This window comes from Centropristis striata, chromosome 14 (assembly GCF_030273125.1).
Source record: "Centropristis striata isolate RG_2023a ecotype Rhode Island chromosome 14, C.striata_1.0, whole genome shotgun sequence".
In the NCBI taxonomy this organism is placed as follows: Eukaryota; Metazoa; Chordata; class Actinopteri; order Perciformes; family Serranidae; genus Centropristis; species Centropristis striata.
The window spans coordinates 21,997,503-22,019,071 of NC_081530.1; the positions used below are offsets into that span (position 1 = coordinate 21,997,503).

At 41.2% G+C, this 21,569-nt stretch overlaps 1 protein-coding gene across 2 annotated transcripts in view; it reads right to left on the reverse strand.

Annotated features, from left to right (window-relative positions):
- rbms3 (RNA binding motif, single stranded interacting protein) overlaps positions 1-21,569 on the reverse strand; it is a 340,839-nt gene that overhangs the window by 181,802 nt on the left and 137,468 nt on the right. For both annotated transcript variants that reach the window (XM_059350713.1, XM_059350712.1), the window contains one exon: positions 7,855-8,012. In XM_059350713.1, the coding sequence (XP_059206696.1) occupies positions 7,855-8,012 (158 nt within the window). The remainder of the gene's footprint in view (positions 1-7,854; positions 8,013-21,569) is intronic.

Consider the following 21,569-nt stretch of genomic DNA (forward strand, 5'->3'; position numbering starts at 1 on the left):
GAAGTGTCCAACCTGTCAAACCCTCATGCCATGCACTGCTGTCTGACACGCACAAATGAACACATCTCATCTGTGCTGGTGCTGCTTCTGCTTTCTAGATACTACTTCAAATGAAAGAGGAAAGTCAGCAGAGATAAATGGGGGGAAGAGGAGGAGGAGGGAGGGTTTTAGTGAGTTAAAGTCAGAGTCCAGAGATCTCAGGTTTTGTCCCAAACGTCAATCAGTCTTTCTGTGCCGGAAACTCTACTGTCGCTTCTGTTGGAGCTTAAAAAGCATCCTCCGCTGTACAGGAGTCAGATAAAATGCAAAGCACACTGGGAGGGGGGCTGGGGTGTGTGTGTGTATGTGTGTGTGGGGGTGTTAGTATGGTTTTTGGTAATAGTACCTGAAGGAAAATACAGCCAAGTGCTACGAAAACTTGACTGTTTTAAAAAGACTGTGTGTGTGTATTTTGTGTGTATAAGCCCTGAAGTCATACTTAATAGGCAAAGCAACTAAACATGCTGTTCGGGATAATTATTGTCCAAGTTATAACTGTTATAAGAGTCAGCTCCGTGGAAAAGTGGACGAGAAGTTCTTTCCAGCCTCTAAATAGGCAAACTGTCTACATGTCATGTATACAGTAATGGGGGGATAAATAATTCAGAAAACCAGCCTAAGGCCAAATCAGCTTCTCTGCTCGCCCTCGCTCTGGAATCGATGTTTGGGGAGGAAAAAAGGCGTTGCGTTTAAGTCAGTTTGGCCCAGCCACTGAACTGACTATGTCACTTCTGCCGGAGCAGAGAAGTGGAGAGATTAGCATAATGAAGAGATGCGAGGGAGCAGATGAAAGAGAGGGAGAAAGGAAACACAGAGAGAGTAACTGAGGATAAGAAAGGAAAAGGGGGGCAGTGAGAACGAGAAAGGCGTTCACACGTAGAAAAAAGTGGGTATGTAGAGTTCTGGTTCCAGGAACAGCAGATGCTTCTACTCAGCGTGAAGCTGGAGCTGTAGGAGGAGAGTTTAGTTTGGGCATTCCTGTGGCTGTCTCGCTGCTTTTCAGAGGTTAAGCACTGCTATCTCTTTATGCCCTGAATGACGCACAACTCGACAACATGGTTGGACGAGAGCAGGGTGTGTCGAGGTGAGGAGGGAACGGGACAGGGATTACAGACAGACAGGTGGACAGACATATTACGTAAAAGAGAGATACAGGATTGAGAGAGAATAAAAAACACATGGTTTATATCAAGACTGGGAATTTTGAGGCTGAAATCAATAGAGACAATCTGAAAATCTGATAATATTACAGATATTCCTTTGTAACATAAACACATAATGAAGACACCTTTATGATAAGGAGCTTTATTATTTGGTTATTGAAGAGCAACCATGCTGACATGCAGTGTGTGATTGTTTCTCTTTTGCCTGGGTGTGTCCAGAGATGTTCTCAGCTATAAACAAACAGTGTGTGTGTGTGTGTGTGTGTGTGTGTGTGTGTGTGTTACACCTATATTATATGTATAATCAGTTGAGTTTGTTACACTAAATGTGAGAATGATCGCTCTGCTTATTGGTCTGGGATGGGAGGAGGAAGGTCCTGTGTTCTGGACTAGACAGCTTCTTAAAGAATCTATTGCTATTTGATTCTCCAACTAGCTGCTTCAACCCCGATATAAGCTACTACAGTACATCTGGTAGCTGGGTCGGATCGAGGTGGGATCACATTTCCGCTGCAAAATAACTGATTTATAGTTAGTTTGGGACGGAACCAAGACCACCTCTTCAATGGGTCTTGGTGTAGTTGTTCTGGTCCACACCCGAGTGTGACTACTCATGTGAACCATCGGCCATGTGCAATTCATTTATGGTGTTTCCCAGCACACACACTACCTCTCTCACACTATGTATTGTCTTTTTATTGCAATGACTAGTGTTTGTTTGTGTTTATTTCAGGGCCTTATTCTTTGGGCTCAGTTTTGTATTTCAAGTGTTCTATTCTTTTCTATCTTTGCTCCCCCCACATGTTCTGGTAATGACAATAGACTTCCTTGAATTCAGACCTGCTCTAATTTGTGGTTACTTTTGTGTTTTTATTATGCAATCAAAAAAAAGATTTGAGAGCAAAACTATCAACACCGCAATTTGGAAATGTTGTGCTGCAAGTAAAATAAACTTGTGATTAAAAATGTCATATTGCAGTCAAAACATTTTGTTTGAAAATTCAAACATTTTGTTTGGAGTTTAGCTGAATCTTGTTGGTGGGACCTCAGTTGAAAGATGGCCGTCAAAACGTCCTTTTCCTGTTTACACTCAGTGGATGACTCCAACCTCAGACTGGCCAATAGAGACATGTCATACTCATCATATATTTCAGCGTAGGTCCCGCCCATGAGCATGCTCAGGTTTTGGGGTGCAATAATGCCGATAGCTTTGCTCTAAAATCTATTTTTGGATTGCATAATAAAGACACAGTAACCCAAACCAACCAGAGTCTGAGATGCAATAGTGTTGGTGTAAATACACCCTACAAGCAAACAGTTTTCAGTACCCTTAAAACAGTCAACCTCAATGGTAGTGGGAGATTAGTTTGATGAATATTACATTTACTTTCTATCTTGATTTTTGCAATGATTTTTCATTTTTAGCCTACATATATGTACAGAAATCCCAACATGTTTGCAATAAGCTAAAATGGGCAGATTATTCTTGCTGATGCATTCGTGTAATGCGGTTGTGCTGCTGGCAGTGAAGTGGCTGGGTGATGGAAAATTTGGGACTCTGAAAGAGGACTGGAGCATTTTTGCTCATAATTCTTTTTCTCTCTGTCAGTTTTTCTGAAACAGAGCCATGGGACAGGCCGGCTTTGATAGCTAGGCAGCTAATGTCAACACTGGACCTCAGAGAGTCATTAGGGATAATGTGGCGCTGCTGAGTGCCCGGGCCTCGGCTCCATAAAAACAGGTGGTCCCAGGGTCACCCCTCCTTTCTCTTCCCACTCACCTCCTCTATTTAGCATACCTCCCTGCTCTCCTCTCCTCCCCTCCCCTCCTCCTCCTTCCCCTCCTCCTCCTCCAGCTCCCCGTCCACCATTCCCTCAGCACACACGGGAAAGGTTATTTGGGCAATCGGCGGTGATTAGCTCTTGATTTGGCTCACTCTGTTCGTTTGATCAGACCGTGGCATGGAAGCGAAAGCCAGAGCGAATGAGGAGCGCAGCTGTGGCTCGGCCATGACTGAAATTGGGTGAGGAGAACCAGAAGGAGAAGGAGAGGGAGGAAGCAGATGAGAAGGAGGTAGCATTGAAGAGGAAGAAGAGGGGGAGCAAGGAGTTGGGGGGGTTTAGGGACCTCTAGGGTCCTTTGCCTTCTTGGCAGTTTGAGTTATGAATCCAAGCTGCTGGCAGAGAAAATGTGAACTGTTTTGTCCCTGTTATTCCAGGTGTGGGTTCTCGTAAAGAAAAAAAAAAGAAATCCCTCTCGTTCTTCCTTTCAACCTCTCATCCAACAACCTGCTTCCATCCTCTCTATGCCTCTCCTGGGTGGTGGATTGCAAACAAGAAAAATGTGGGTGCTGCCTAATAGCTGGCTGGTGATTCAGGTTATAAAGTCTGTTCTGCCCTAAAGTGTTTGGGGGCTGTGTTGGCTGGATATGCTGGCTGCACTGATCTTTGGGTTGGATTGGGTTGGTGTTGGGCTTAGGGCTGGCCCAGTGCCTCAACCTGGCTGGTTAGGCCAAGGAATTTTTCTCACAGTAACGGCTGTTCTATCCATCCATCCATCCATCCCTCCACTCATACAGCCAGCCAGGCAAGTGGGAAGGCCTCTCACTATCTGGGTGTTTAGCCAACAAATCCCCACTCCACTCCTTTGGCCTCTCCTCTGCACCCATATATCAGGCTGACGGCTGCGGAGAACCCCACATCCAGCCAGCTGAATAAAACAGAGATTAAGCACCCACCCGAATCCATTTAATTACTCGTTCAACAGCTCTCGGCATGTAACTCCAACCACTGTGAGAACTTTGGTGTGCTTCACTCTTTACTTTAGCGCCCAGTGACCACAGGGAGGTTGAAGGAGGTGGCTGGCCACAAAGATATCTTGGCCCTGGTAACGAAAATAATCACATATTCAGTTGTTGTTGCCTGCATGTTTGTGTGTGTGCAATTTAAGGCTCTGTTACCATGGTGCATAAGGCTGGGGATGGGAGCCAACTGAATCAGTCTGTATTAACAATGACATGAGCTCACATCTGCAGACTTCATGCAAACGTCAGCATCACCATATTGCTTTAAAAGTAGTCTCTTCAATGGTAGAGATTCATTTTTAGGTGAGTAATCAGAAGATACAAAATACAGCTTTTTAAAATTTCAGGGTACCTTAACCAAAACTTCCCAGACTCTCAAAAACTTGATGATCGCATTGAAATTGTTACTATACATGCAATTAAGAAAAATAGAGAAACATTTTGAGAATTATTTATCGCAGAGCAATCATTGTATATGGTGATTTAGTTTATTATGCCAGCTGCTTATTTTACCTTTGTATGTTTTGTTCGTAATTATTTAATATTTGCTCATTTTCAGAGTAAAGGATCAACCTTGTTTTCATTGTTTGTTTTTTATTTATTTATTACTATATTTGTGTATGACTTTATTGTGTACAGCACTTTGGTGTTTGGTGTGCTCTAAAACTAAACTTTGGCTTGACTTGACTTGACTATGTGGCTATGAATGATGAGGGAATGCAAGAAAATATTTCAAATATTAAAAGATTTTTGGTTTACATGAGTGATTGAGTGGATGAAACACTAAATTCTGTTGAAAATCAATCAATTTTTAAGGAGTATATTCAAATTCAAGCATATTCCGAACCTTGAAAACATAACAGTTCAAATCTGGCATTTGACTTTCTACAAACCTTCTGACATTGAATAAACACTGACTAAATTAGCCTAAATTAACGAACAGATTTGATTTGTTAAAATGTATAGATTTAAACTTCTGCATTTCTGTATTTTAAGAGTCTTGATGAGGGTTACTGAAACTGTGACAGGATCTTGGCAATGTTAGAGCTCACAAGGACGGGGTTGCAACCACAGTATTTTTCTTGCATCTCTCAGGCGGTGAGCAACAGCCTCCAATCAGCAGCTACGACATGGCCCGTAGTCAAGAATTTGTCAATTTGGCAGCAGCATGTTTTGCTTTACAGACAGCGGTGAACCAGGGTGGCAAGAGCTGTTTTTTCCAATGTGTGACACAACAAACCGAGGCATCAGGGAGAGCTGACGGGGCTGGGGGCCAGGAGGGGAGGAGCTGGGTGCTGGAGGAGGACTGGGCATCAGGGGAAAAACCTGAGGGGGACCCAGGGTGCTGCAGACTGCAGAACAGTCGCATGACCTTTTCTCGAATGCTGCCACCCGCCTGCCACTGAAACACAGTCTGGCTAATTAAAGTTTCAGTGGCATTGGATTTTCACTGGCACAGCACACCTCGGGCAACCTTGGGGGCTCTTAGGCAGGCGATACACACAGAGGAAAGGATGGGAGAGAGGAGCTGTGGAACAAGAGGACAGCCACTAGAGGACAGCAAGGCTGATAACAGACAGTCGGTGGCTTTCCATAACATACAGGCGAAAAAATATATATTAGAATGCAAATCTACAGTCACAAACATGCACAGAAGCGGGGTGTTTTACATAAGCTCCGACATGGTTTGCCCTTCCGAATAGTTATGCTCAAAATATTCAAGATCATATAGAATTAGAAATGAAATTGAAACTGTCCAAATCTGTACGACTGGGTGAATGCAAGAGCTAAGCGAGAGATATGCAATGTCAAAATGCTGAGTGCTTTTCCAAATCTTATCGTGCCGCCTCTCAGGCTAATGGAATTTTGATGGGTCAGTATCAAGAATAAATGCATGACTTATGACACGGCTACCGGGAGCATTACCAAATACACTGGACAGCATGTTCTCGTCTCCAAAGGATCATTGAATAATTGGCTGCATTTGACCAGGACATTTCTGGAAATATGGCCAAGAAAAGGTTATGCAACCAGACAGACTCGCTCATGGCCTGTATTTCACAATCTACTGGCCTTGTCTCCATTAATGATCTTGACCCCCTTTTCGCCATTTTAGAAGTGAAAGGGCCTAATGGAGCCGAACAAAGCTGCTTGTGTGTGTCAGTGTGTGTGTGTGTGTGTGAGAGAGAGTGTGTGTGTGTGTGTGTGTGTCAGTGTGTGTGTGTGTGTGTGTGTGTGTGAGACGAAGACACACAGAGAAAGAAAGCCCCTGTGACTGTGTGTTACAGCTTGATGAGGTCTTGGTCTGTGATTCCTGGGGGAGGTGGTCCAATCTAAGCTTTATTAGGCCTTATTGAGCTGTGTGCAGGCAGGTGTGTGTGTTTCAGTGTGTGTGTGTTGTCTCTATCAGGAACATTTGGCAGAGCTTTATGAGTACCTTTGTGTGTGTCCCTAAAATATACTCAGTTGGTAGCAGTTTAATGGGGTGTGCGAGGCATTGTACATAGATCTTTTTTCATGCCTGTAATTTTCTTCTCAGATCTGAACTTTTTAGTTTGATCAGTTTGGCATTTAAGAGGCCAAGATGATATGTCATTTGTGCCCACAAAGCAATAGATGAACTGTGAGTTCAAAGTATGTGTCTATTAGTAGTACAATATTTTATTAGAAATATACACAGATGCGTGAACATGTCTATGAGGTTTCTCGAACACATAGCTGCACTCTGTGATCATTTTCTGTCAAAAGAAGAAAGGGAGAGTAGTTGTTTGGTTGAGAAAAACAACTGACTGATTATAACAACAGGCTTAAACTTTTTTCACACATTTGCACTGCAACCTCAAATGTATGTAGACATTTAATTGAGGAGCTGTATGAGGGAATGCAAATGTCTAAATTGTTTGGACCAGACATCTAATGGACTTCACCCTGCCAGCTCCCGAGCACAAAGTCTGTGTAATGTCCAGCTGAGCTCATGTGCCAAAGAATTCAAAGCGAGTGTGTTGGTAAATGTGTGATGTGATTTTGTTTCAATCTTGCAGCCTGCACACCGGAAGAATACAAACATCTGACAGTGAAGGAAAAGGACAATTTACACAAAGACGGCAATGAAAATATCTAATTTAGGACATGTTGAGATTTGGGAACGTCTCTCAATATCTCAAGGAAAAACAAGAAACCAAATTATGAACCAGCTATGTGACCTGCTTCATGTCCTGCCTCCTGCAAGCTCTAACCAGGTGCCAACCTTCACATTAGCCAAACAGTTAAGTTCCCAGTTGGTGAGAATGTGTCTGACATTCTGTGAAAGGGCAACTCCGAACAATGTCTGGACCTGATTCTCCAGACATAGTCTAGATTTTATAGAAGAAAAAATAGCCAGTTGGTGAGCTGACTGATACTATGGAAAAAAGAAAAAAGAAAAGAAAAAAGAAAGAAAAAGCTCCAAATGCAAATTGTTTCCCCCTTTTATCCAGGTACAACATTCTCTATATATTATGAAAACCTGGACCGCAGCACACGCACATGAAAGTTTTCCCTTAATGTGAAACATATTTTTCATATAAACTTAAATGCTTCCTATCATAATGATTATATACAATATAACCATTCCAACTGAGTAAACTGTAACATTAACATAGAATATCTAGAAAGCTTAGTATGAAAACACAAAGTTCCAGATGAAATAAATTAAATTGCATTTATGGAGGCTTTATTATGGAGCTAAAGGAAATATATAGAGGCATAGTGTACTCTATGTACTGCTAAATACATACAGCACGGCCAATTACACCCTATAGTGGCATTGACAAGTGTGACGGTGGAAGCTCTGTATTTAACTGAACTCACGGTTGGCAGAGTTTGATGAGGTCCTGGTCGGTGGTCCCAGGTGGCAGGCCTCGGATGTACAGGTTGGTCTTACTCAGCTGCTCCGCCCCTCCCTGGCTACAGCTGTTGGTGCTAGGGCTGGGAGGAGCCATGGGATGAGGGGGTGGAGCATAGGGCTGCTGGGAAAAGAGAAGAGAAAAGAGGAGAGATTTAACACAAGCAGCTAAAGGAGACATGGGCCGAAAGAGTTAAACGCATCGAGAGGTGGTGTGATGTGAAATAAATAAAAATTCCTGCAACAGCAGAAGAAAGTGTGAAAAATATATCTTTTGAAGAAACAGGAGGCACTACCAGTTCAATGTCAGGGCAATTATGAGAGCAGACAATTCAGGGCGACTGCAGGACCGAGAGGAGATCACATCGGGGTCGATCGGAGATGAAAACATTCAACACAACAGCACATATTAATGCGCAAAATGTCATGAAAATAAACACGTAACCTCAGCCTCAAATAATAAGAATACATTGCGAGAAATGAGGAGAAATGCAGGTCTGCACAATGACAAAAAAGTAAAAAAAAAAAAAAAGCTTTTCAGATGAGAGGACACGTCGTCACTTCTTCCACCTTTGTACAGTATATTGCAGTAAATTGCATATAAAATTCTCTGTCAGTCTGCAGGGTTGTTTTTTTTTCCAAGACATGAGCCTGGAGTCGAAAGTGCAAACATTTCTACATTTCTTATTTTAAGTAAACATTTCACCAAGGAGTCGCTCTGAAATGAGGGTTCATAAGGCTTGCAGCAGCTTACAACAGTTTTAAATGATGGCAACTTCCTGCTTACTATTCATACGCTCCAAAGCAATTCCATTACACTGTAAAACAATTTACACCTCCAAGGGTGTGATATCTCGACGCAGTAATCCTCTCCAGCCTGTTTCATAAACATTTCAATGTGAACGTCTTTTTTTTAGAGAGATAATCTCTATCTTCTTAAATGTATTTTAGATATGCAATCCTGTCTTTTTCTCTTTCTCTTTTTCTCTCTCTCTCTACTCCCCTGCTCAACTCATGTGCCTGTTGTGCTGTTAGTGTAGATTTATGGTGTAGGAGTCAGGGCCCCCTGCTCACAGCCCATTTATATCTCTATTGCAGGGACACTGCACATAGTGACAGGAAGAGAGAAGCAGGGCCCTGTGGGCATGAGCGGAAAGAGAGCGAGAGAGAGAGAGAGAGGGAGAGAAACAGCAGAAGAGAGTGAGGGAAGAGAGAAAGAGACGATGCACACTGCAATAAAGTAAGTGAGTGATGGATGAAACAGAGAAAAGAGAAAAAAATGGCCAGGGAGAGAAGGGGACATGACTAAATACCACCACCAGCTCAAGTTAACCATCTTAACCCCTTATCCTCCCCAGAGAGAACCCAAAGACCCCATACCATGCTGTAGACACACACACACACACACAGAGTTAAACACGCACACACACACACCATTAGCCCTCCAATCCGCCCCACACGTTAGCAGCGGCTGCCGAAGCATGGCTGATTTGATGCGCTATTTTAAGCGTGTGTGCCATGCCAGCGTGTTGCCTCCCACTCCTCAGACAAAGAGCTGGGGTCCCTGGAGCGTGAAGAGGGAGCCACGTCCATCAATGGACGGCCAATTACCACGCTGAGCTAAGTGGAACTGATGGGCAGCCACTCGCTGTCCTGGACGCACACGTACTGTACACACGTCTGTGTTTGTGCACACACACCCACACAAACGCCACGTGATGACACAAAAACACCTTTTTCACACGGAAGCCGTAAGAGCTGGTGAACCGTCACCGGAGCTGGTTTAAATCCTTTGGGGGCAAATAAAGGGTTGAGTAATTCAAGACAAATCTGTAGTTCATGTCCATGTCAGGTCAAAAGTCAAGATGAAAAAGGTAATGGCTGAAGTCTCTGAATGCTGACCATAAAGGCAGCTTGATGTGTGAACATTTGGCTTTCTAAGCTGTTTATATCGTTTCTTATAAAACTGAAATAATTTATCTCCTTTCTGTGCATAGGTCTAATAATTAAAAATACATGATGCGTGTCTATGCAGGGCCTGTTGTTGTGATATTTATTTTTTACAGCTATACCACCAAGCAAGGTTTGTATCGAAACCACTAAAAAAAAGCTCCTTATGCTAATCAATTTGTTTGGAAATAAGAGTTTAGAAAGTAAATTAATGAGCGAGAGAGATTCTCAGTTGATGGAATATGTTATTAATGCAAACTTGTTGAGCCATAACGTTACATTAGTAATGGTACAGAATAAAACCATATACAATTATAGTACATTCTGTTATAATACAGAAAATCTGAGCAACAAAACAGTTTGATTTCATTCAAAAGGTTGTTGTTGCTCTCACTGATACTGAATATGTTTATGGTGTTCTCTGTACATTAACCCACACTATAGAATAACAGGTAGCACACATAATATATATATATATAATGTATTATAATCAATATGATGTTTACTATACCACAAATAAATGCAGTATACCTCCTTCAAATCACATCATTACCACGTTGGTTTATGTCTTAATGCTTGGTTCTGATTGGCTGAAATCCATTTTAAATTGCTGGTGTTAAAGCTAATACAATCGATAAGGAAAAGTATTAAGTATTTATCACAAATGCATTTTATTATTGCTTTGAATTTGGCCAAAAACTAAAGTGATTTCCGCATTATAGAGCAATTATCACCTTCATGGGACCTGTTTTCTCTTATTGGGGTTTCAGGTTTTTTCGTGCCAAGTAACACAAAGGAACCCCAGTCTGTTAAACGTGCTTACACATCAAATCCAAACTTGGGAGCTAAGTACCGCTCTGTGGCTTCAGTGTTAAGAAGTTAATTGTGGACCACAGCATCCCTGGTTCAAATCTGGCCAGCTTTTGTTGCATCTCTCTCTCCCTTGTTTCCTGATCTCGCTCCACTCTTGCTTTCTAATAAAGAAAAGTCTGACTCGAGAGTTTAATGTGTTTGTCTTAAAATCTTTAGCAGCAACGTTCAACTCTAAAGTCACCATTTTCTGACTCAAGTCTGAATGTCAGGTCTACTTATAACTCAGCTCAACGCAACTCTGCCCCCTCCTCCTCACACTGCTTTGTTAGCCTTGGTTTTGCAGCCTCGAAAGAAAAGAAAAAGCAGAAGTAGTTTCCAGTCACTCACGTTTTCATGCAGTGTCACTAGTATAGAAGAATCTTAATCTCTTGAGTGCTCCACGGGAGTTATTTTCTCCCACTCAAAGTCACTGGAATGTGCACAGCTGCAGTTCAAGCCTCGACTTTGAGGCTTTCACCCTACGTCCCCCTCCCCTCCCCTCCGCCTCTTCATTTTATTTTCCCCCTGTCCACTGTAGCTTAAATTACACACACAGTACTTAACATACTGTGCGACACGTACAAATTCGCACAGCACAAACAGGAGACACTACACAGAGTTGCTGTCAGCACTGAAGGTTAATTGAAAGCCTCTCTTTCTTTGTTTTAGCCCTTCAGTAATACACGCAGCCCACCACCTCCTCCTCCTCTTCCTCGTTCTCCTCCTCCTCCTCCTCCCTGAGCTCCAGGCTTGGCTTGCATCCTGGGCTTTGGAATTCATGTGTCCCGCCCTATCGATTTGCTTTCATTTTTTAAGGTCAGAAGCTGAAATCTTACACAATGAGGCATGGAGGGTCAGAACCAGCCCATTACTTACAGTGTTGGGCGAGAAGACAGAGAGTGAGGTTATCCAAGGGGAAAGAGAAAGGCCGGAAGAGTCCCCCGGGATGAAGACAAGAGTGGGTGTCCAAGATATCAGAGGAATGGAGACTGTTGGGTTGATAGTGGGACAGGGTGAGTGGGTTTAATGTCGGACTTGTGGATTTATTTTTTGTTTTGTTTTTCTTGTTCATGGCAGAATGCATAAAGGGAGTTTCTGCTCTTGTGCACTTGAGGAATGCAAAAGTTGGATCAGCATGATGTGCTTAAAGCTTCTTTAATTCATGTCAGTCTAGCTACATGTGTAATGTATGTACGGACATGCATTAGGGGCAGTTTGTGAACTTGTACAAGCGTGTTAAAGATAAATTAGCAGGCGTACATGGCTGTTACTTCAACCCACAAGCGCACACAGTACGCATTCCAAGCAAAACTGTTTCCCTCTTTTTTTGTTTAAAATCAAATTCTCTCTTGGCTTCCTCCGGTCGCCTCACTGGAGGCTAATAACAGAGCTTGTTTCTCGTTCTGGACGGTTCCGTGACTGCTGTTTACCCTCAGCCTGTCAGCCTTGTAAGATCCCGCTTCTCAAATATATAATAAATACAGGCCTTATGTGTCAGAATGATGAGGATTGAATACAGCACTTGACAAAGGGTATTTCAGCAAGAAAGGGGAGGGAATGGAGGATTGGGAAGAAGGGAGCGATGGAGAGAAGAAAAAAAGCAGGATAGAAGGAGTTAAAGGGAGGGATAGGAGAGTGTGGGAGAATAGCTGGTTATGACACTTCAAAAACCTCCAGGTGGTAAATGAGAAAAACCTCCATTCTCCCTCCTCCCTACCCAGCTGTGACATGCTGCTACAGAGGCTTACTGGGGATTTCAATTTGCCGCACTGTATTTTAGACGGGCAGAATGGTTTACACAGGCCCAATTTACCGAGCCAGCCGTGCAGGGGGGTTCACAGCCTCCGTGACATGCCAGCGAATGTTTATGAGTGTATTAAGTGAGGATGATAAATCTAACGTACGTTACATAGGCTGAGGGCACGCTGCGCTGTACTGTATATTACACAGCCACATTTTTTATACAGATCACAGCGAGCCCTCTCTGTCACTGACAGTTATATGGAGACCTGAACCTGCTGTGTGTATTCTTATTTAAAAGTCCACGTACTGTTTATACTGCATCTTTACACTGCGTGCTTTATGTGTATGTACATGTGCTATTGCAAACTTTATACTGCACATTATTGCTGCCCTAGTAAAAAACATGTGTTTCCAAAATATCAACTTTTCTACAGCTGTCTTCTGCTTTGTTACAGTGCATTTTTCACATCACCCAGTGGGTTTTGTATGTTTATTTAATTTTAGAAGTACGAGCAGTTTCCCAGCCCATGAAGGATCTAACAAAAATCAGCATGACCAAACGTGGTTTTTAGGGGAAAAAAAAAAAAAAAAAAACACGTTGAAAAAACTGCTCAACCAGTCAAGATGCACTTTACAACTGTAATATACAGCTGCATCTCAATAAATAAGAATATCATAGAAGTTTATTTATGTCAGTAATTAATTTCAAAAAGCAAGAAATAACACATTATAGAGATCCATTACACACAGAATGAAACATTTCATGTCTTAATTTATTTAATTTATGGGTTGGGACAATTTGACTGGAACTACTGGAAGTGGGCTTTTCCATGACATTCTAATGTATTGAGATGCACCTGTATATAATAAAGAATAAAAAGGTATTTGCTGATGTGAACAAATGTGAAATATGGTCACAATTTCCTTTTCTTTTCCTGAGATTTGGCCTTGAATAATGGCCAGAGGAGTGTTTCTGTTCATGATGTTGCAGTGAACTTGACCTTTGACCTTTAGGTATAAAATGTCAAGACTTAATTTTATCCTATTAGACATTTGTGTTAAGATTTGTCATAATAAAAGGTATGAATTATTGAGTTATGGGAAAAATGTGTTTTGTGAGGTCACAATGACCTTGACCTTTGACTTCCTAAATCTAATCAGTTCATCTGTGGATGAACTGGATGTTTTTTTTAGAAGAAAAAAATCCCACAAAGTGTCCCTGAGATATCACATTCATGAGAATGGGAGGGAAAGACGGACAGACAGGTGGAGAGACAACTAAATAATACCTCCAGCCATATTTGTCACCAGCATGGAGGCATAAAAAGTGAAAAAAGAACAGTAGATGAAGTCATTTTTGTTAGTCCTTTGACCTATTGCTGGTTTCTGCTTAATATTCCATCACTGTTTCTTTCACACCAAAGGATTTCAATTACAACTCATAATCGGGGAGACCCCAGAGACTCTGATCCAGTCAGTAACATTAAGATTGTGTCTGTAAAACCCACTGCAGGATCATTTGGGCAGATAATCTGTTCAGACCAGCATCAAATCGTTAACACCCCCATGATTCCCAGGAGGGGGGAACTGGACCCAAAATCAGCACATATATCTTCTAGGGTTGGGCCAGCATTACTGAGTTTATATAAAAGAGGTTTTTGGTCAAACTGAGACCAAAACATTCAAAAGGAGGACTTTGAATAATATATAAATGCTGCCCTTACTAAGGTTTGTCATATTTACTTCTTTTGTAATGTTCGTTATTCTTTTCTCATAAAAATATATTTATTTCAGAAAAAGATTGGCCCATTTCATTTCATAGGCTATTTAATTTAAGATTTTTTATTTTTATTTAAATGTGCACTTTATGGAGCTTTGATTTTTTTTAAAAAGGTACTCCTATTGTTATACAGTATTTATGTTCACTTAAATAAACGGTTTCAATAAAACTACTTGTGACATGTCATATTTGGCTTTGACTGAACATTTGCTCTCACTTTGCGATAAAAATATCGGGATATACATTGTATATCGATATATTCAGCCTAAATATATCGGGATATTACTTTTGGTCCATATCACCCAGCCCTAGGCATCACCACACCTCGAAAGTTGTTTCTCCCTTGTTTGATTAAACTTTAAGATGAGGTGGTTCTTTTCTTGTTTCAAACATGTGAAGACATACTATGTGAGAACACAATGTTTGCCAAACAGAGAGGAGGAGAACTGTAGCACTAATTGGAATGAAAGCAGGGCTGTGTCTTCCCTGCCTCCCTGCACTCTGCAGGGCAGGGCTGCGACTGGAGGAGAGGCGGCTGTGCACCACCATGGTAATTGGCCCTGATTTATAGGAGGCCAGAGCAGCCAGCGAGAGCTAGCACAACACTGGCAACAGGCCAGACAAGGCCACGCTGTCAATATCAGTAAACCAACCCAACCCAGACCAAACCCCCACGGCCTGGACGCCACTACTCGGGATCAGCTGTCAGCGTGCAGGAGGGGGCACATGTGTGCCAGCGCAAGCATGTGTGTGCGTGTGTGCATTTTCCCTCTCTGTTTTCCTGTATTTGTGTGTTCAATGAGTCGCAAAGACACACACACAAGAAAACCTGCCACAAAAAATGACAAGCAGTCTCCTTAAATTGAAGAAAAAAGCCTCTCAGCTCATCCTCCATTAATTCATGCTGGCAAAGTCTCTGCAAAGACTCTTAAAGGCGAGCACAGTCCCAGAGGCATCCCTTCCGAACTGCCAGAACTAACAGCAAGCTCTGCGGTCGGCCACATTCACATCAGCCTCTAAGCGCAGGAGGAACACAAATCCCCCCTCCATCCTGGATAGCTGCTTCCAAACCTTTAGCCCTTAAACATGTAGGCTGAGAGTAGAGGGAGGGACGCTGAGAGACAGAGGGAAGAGAGCTGTTGCCTGTTTTTTTATGCCTCGTGCTTCCTCTCTTTGTCTACGCCCGACGAGGTAAACCCATAGCCAGAGGAGTGAATAGCAAAACATTTTCCAACTCACAAGGGAATGCAACACTGATGATTTTACAGCTAAATGTATCCAGATAGGGAAACTGTCTGTATTTGGGGTATGGAGGGAGTAGGAAGAAAGTAAAAGGGAATGGAGATGTAGTTACAGATAGGGCAGGGCGATATATCGACATAAAAAAATAAATCGATATATTTTTAAATGTGATATGGACTTAGACCATATCGCATATATCGATATAGTTAAAAAAAATTATTTCTTTATATAGAAATGTTGCCCTTACAAGGGTTTGTCATATTTAGTTATTTTGTAATGTTCGTTATTCTTTTCTCATATAAATATATTTATTTCAGAAAAAGATAGATGAAGCCTATTTTACTTCATAGGCTTTTTTTATTTAAATTTGTACTTTATAGAGCTTTGATTACATTTTTTTATTAAAAAAGTACTCCTGTTGCTATACAGTATTTATGTTCACTAAAATAAAGTAAATAAAGTTTCAATAAAACTACTTGTGACATGTCATATTTGGTTTTGGCTTTAACTGAACATTTGCTCTCACTTTGTGATAAAAATATCGGGACATATATCGTATATCGATATTCAGCCTAAATATATCAGGCTATGACTTTTGGTCCATATTGCCCAGCCCTAGTTACTGGAATAAAAGAGTTGAAGCCAAAACAGAGAAGAGGAAGGAGAGTATATAGTAGAAAAGAGTGAATGAAAACAACAGGAGTCATTTTTTTTATCGTCTTATTCTCTCTGGGCTTCCACTCGCCTGAGGGCCTTCTTCCTCGGTAAAACTAAAAAAAAAAAGCCCTGGGATCTGGGACAGTGGTAAGCCAACACTGCTGTGGACAATGACGCAGCGGGCTAATTTTAAACATGCTGATTGGTCCATCTCCAGTATCTCTCAAAGCAGGAGGATGGGGCTCTTTCTCCCCCTGCCTTACTCCCCAACTCCCTTTCTCCCTCCCTCTTTTCTCCCCCACAGGCTCACTTTCGTCCCCTCTTTCTCTTTGGGGCAGATAAGAGCGGGATGCTGTCTTCCGTGTCAGGACCTGTGTGTATGGATACACAGCCCAAGAGTTAAAATAGAGGCCATATCTTACCCAGAGGGGGGAGAGATAGGATGCATACATATTATCTGACAGAAGACAAGAGCTATGGAGGTAAACAAGGCGTGTTTTATGTAGCGTCACTGTTTAAAAACACTGAGTCATCTGTTCTAGCTGCAAGCGGGTGACATAATGGCAAAATAGTATTGGGTCTAGAATGCATCATTTTACTATGAGAAATCAATTTGAAATGGTGCGTTTATGGTCGCAGTTTGTGTTACAGTCAAGTTATATTATTTCCTGTGTTATTAGCTGTTGTAAATGTGGCATCCGGAGATAACACAAGGGTGGAATTGGAATTACAGTGTTTCGTTTTTTTTAGAACAAACCTTTTTCTTTCTTTTTAGGTGTTTCGTTTATTTACATTTCTTTGTATGAATTTAATTGGTACTCTCATCTGGAGAAGTACTATGGGATCAATAATTAGTCACGAATCACCACAGTTTAGAAGACTAAAAATAAATATGTGCAAGGAACAACAATGCAAGCGTATGACCTAGAAAACAGCTTCTTTTTTCTTTTTTTTTTTCAAAAAGGCTTTTATCGAGTGGAAGGTATCATATTTTAATGCCTCTATACTTGACAATGAGAGCTGTAAAGTGGTGAAGGGTTTACAATCTGTTTAGTTCTCAGGACCATGTGGTTCCTCTAAATGGGATGTTAGAAAGTCAAAAGTCTAAGAAAATTGTTGTATTATTTCCTAAAAGTCCTACAACCACCACCCTTCTTGTTTACAGAAAGCTTGAAACCACCTTTTTATGTCCCAATCAACACCTAACAAACATAACATAAAGCATATAAAATGATTTAAAGCGCTGTTATGGTTCTTAGCAAGAGGATTGAGTATTGACCATGATGGGATTGATTCCTATTAAATTATGTTTCTTGCAGAAATATAGAAATAAAATGCAAATGTAAATTAATATTAAGAACAAGGTGCATTCACTCCTCTCATTATTAACAAGGCACATCATGTATGGTTCTTAATAATGATAAAACTCCATGTTTCTACAATCAGTTACCTTCAGTCAAAGCAACCACACCTCATGTTACCTTGAATGACAACAATTCCAATAATTTCTCATGCAGCTATACAGATTAAAAATAAAATAAAAAGCACTGTTATTGGCGAATAGCCTGAGTTGAATTCACTAATTGGTACCAGGAGGAAAAGTTGCAATGATGCATCACTAAAAATTAAAAACACAGGACGGTTAAAAATGTTGCTTTGAGCCGAGGCTGTTGTTTCTGTGAGTTAAATCATTGAATGACATTTGATGAATATAGCGTAAATACTGAGCTGATGTATTATATAAAATAAATATATGGGATGTGTTTTTAATCTCTTTCCCTTTGATCAATATTTAATTCATGCCATGCATTTAACAATTTAAGGTCTTTGATTTGAAATTACCAGTGACAGGAATTCTTACAGTTATAAATTCAAGCGGTAAAGAACTGCCTCTTCAACATTTAACTTGGAGCTGCTAACTCTTACCATGGAGGTCCTCCTTCAAATCAGATTCTTGTTTAGCTTTTGCAAAGTGAGTAGGACCTGGGACAAACACACATTTCCCATTAGAAGATACAACATTTACTGAACAGGTTGGTCATCAGGCCCAAACAGAAATCTACACAAGCACACCGTCCATGTTTATACCGCTCCTGAGCCAACCATAAACTTAGTACTCTACAGACATTAAAGGTCAACTGGTGTTTAGGTGACATAACCGGGGCTGAAGTGTGTTAGTGGAGAGCGATTACGACGGTTTGGCTGCAACCGAGGTGGCGGCCACAGTGCAAAAAAAGCAGAGAGCGAGTTGTGGGCAGAGCCAAAGTGAAACTCGATGGACATAAATATTTGGGCTGATTTGTCATCATTATGGCCAGCTGGGTCTGTTTGCAAGCTAACCGGTGTGGGAGTGGAGACTGCAGGATGGATGGAGAAAGAAAGTGGGAGGACAGAGACACTGTTTTTAAAGCCCAAGCAGCAACCAGGAGATGGACAGAGGATGATGGAGAGTGTGGAAAGACAGAATGTTCTAAAGTTTGTCTCTAACTAAACCTGAGCTGGCACGCAAACCAGACCAGCTGATATACAGAGGATATGACCCACAGAGATATAATGGTTACAGATTGGTCCCCAGGCAACTCATTTAACCAAACCCCTCAATTTTCAGCTGACAGATGTGGCAAATGTAATTTATTTTATTAACCCATTAATCATTAAGTCTATGAAATTTATGAAAGGAGTGAAAATTTCACAAGGTGATGCCTTTAAATTCCTTCCTTTTCTTTCTAGCCAAGAGTCAAACACTCAAATATGTTTTTTACAGTGATGCAAGACAGAGAAAGAAGGAAATTCTCATAATAAATGCAATTTTTGTGCTCTTTAAAAAAAAGAAGTCATTGGGGTCTTGTATTTCACTGCAATATATAGACCTGCAGATCAAAAATACATTTTGTGCAGAATCTCACAGTTATAATGCGATATATCTTTACAAAAAGAAGTGCCCAGAAGAATCATGAATATTGAAAACAAAATTTGAGTCTCCACATGTTATATATATTAAACTATTTACATTTTCACAACCTCAACTTGCAACCTCTCCTGTCCTCTCCTCTCTGGTCTGTGTAAACAGCCATGCTCTAATGCCCAATTATAAGTGAATATTTGTCATGTGACCGTTCGTCTCTGCAGAATCATGTAAATCTGCATAATTTAATGTTTTTAACAGTATTTGGTAATTTAAACTAGGGGTGGGCGATATGGCCCTAAAAGATTATCACGATATTTCAGAGTATTATCGCGATAACGATATTCTTGACGATATCAAAAATACTGAAAAATATATAGAAAATTATTTTGTAGTCCATATAAATAAATAAAAATTGTACAACAAAATAAAAATCAGTCATAAATCTAAATGTAGTGTAAATTGCAAATCTCAACAGTTGCCAAACACAAAAAAATTACTTACTTGAGTATTGGCGAATAATAATAAAAAATAACCTTCTAGGGGGTCTGGGGGCCCCCTGGGAGAAAATTTTGTACATTTTATAGTACAATGTGATCAATCTCGTCCACTTTGAGAGCTAAATGTGAGCAAACACCTCACAAACACATCATTGCCTATTTTAATTAATTATTGTAAAGGAGAATAAAGGTTCTTCTATGTTTTATTTAAGGCATCTTATTTTGACAGTCTTCTTGTAATTTCTGTGGTGGATTCTGTGCTCTTATTTTGAAAGCTGCATTTGTGAAGCGACAGGAACTAATAGTAGCTTTTTGTGATTAAAACAACTTTAATTGTTAGCTAATTTTAGCTCGCGGCTAACGAACGGCACAATGCAACAGTGTGTTTGGGCCGTTTGGACCTCTGACAGGACAGGTTGACAGTATTTAGATCGGCTCACGCACACGCAGACGCACAGAGAGAGAGAGAGGGAACGGGACTGATACATTACAGACAGGTAGGTGCTTGTTTTGAAGCGCAGTGGGAGGGCAGCTCGGTATATTCAGTGCGTGTGTGTGAATGCGTGCGCATGTCTCGGAGGAGGACTGAGAGGTGGGTCGGGGTTTAGACTGACTGACGGGTGACAGACACTGCTGAGCAGAGACACAACGCAAAATAACTTTATGTTATGAATAGTGTAAATATACTTTCAGTAGCTTGAAATGTGACGTTAGAGCAGCACAAGAGACTCTGGCGGGCCGCCAAGGTCTAGGTAATTAATAGGAAATCCTTACGCCACTTTGTCAAGAAGTAGGGCATGTTGCCAATATCGTGATATGCATTTTTTTTTACCCATAAAAAAAATATACCGGTATTATCGTGAACGATACGATATGGCACACCCCTAATTTAAACTACAATGTTTTAAATGACACATGTAGAATAAAGTGATTTTTTAAGGAATATCACCATTTTGAGCTTTGTTTTGGGAGTTAATATTCGATAATATTCTTTTAATCAACGTTTTTATTATCATTTTAGCACAAATGTGATCTGAACTGGTTAAAAATGGCAACCAATGTAAAACGTGTAGAGTAAATGTATTCTGTTCCATCAATCACATTATTTCAATGTCATGTTTTTGACCATTATTCTGCCTAAAAAGCCCTCCGTCACCAGAGGACCCTTACTGTAAGCTTCAATACTATGTAAAACAACAGCAGATATTAGAAAGAGAGCAGCGGACGCCCCTCTCCCTCTCCAAGTCCAACTTTTCATCTCTAATTGGGCACATTCTTCAGGAGTCAGTTGTGTTTTTTTCACAGGAAGTGTAAGCACAAACAGAGGACTGTGGACCATGAGGAGAGAGCGGGGCAAGTTCTTTTTTTTTTTTGCAGCGTGACCCGCCTCTCACTGAGACAAATGTCTACCAATCCAGTCACGCACATGAGCTGGCATCCTGCCCTGAAATGTTCTCATAGGCTGCATGGAGAAAGTGGGAGCGAGGCTGAATAACAAACACACAACTCTGAGTCTCTCCGCTTTAAAAAATACATCTTAAGTCTGGTCTCAAACATACCATATGCTACGTGTTAGTTCTAGGTTCACTGGCCTTTGTCTGGCAGTCCAGAAAGAGCAACTTGTTGGCTGGCTGCCATTTCTAAATGACTGACTAGATAGCTGACCGGCTGACCAGTTGATGAGAGTTATTGCTGAAGTGTGGAGAATGCCAAGAAGAGAGAGAGAGAGACAGAGAGAGAGAGAGAGAGAGAGAGAGAGACAGGGGACAGATTGATAGAGGGAAAGCTTGAGCAGTCCCAGAATGCCATTTGTTACGCCGTTCTCCAGACAAACAAATTTACGTCTCCTCTTCCAGAAGGTCAACTGTGCTCAAATTCATAAATAAGGCTGTAATTGGTGCAGGAGCGGCAAAGAGGCTCAAAGGTCCCCAACAGCCTGGTGTATGAGTTACTGCCTGACACTGACTTCAGTGTGCGTTTGACTGTGTGCCCACAGCCATATGTTTAAAGCACTACGTAATGTTTGCATAACTGAGCCATGGTATCTTTGCT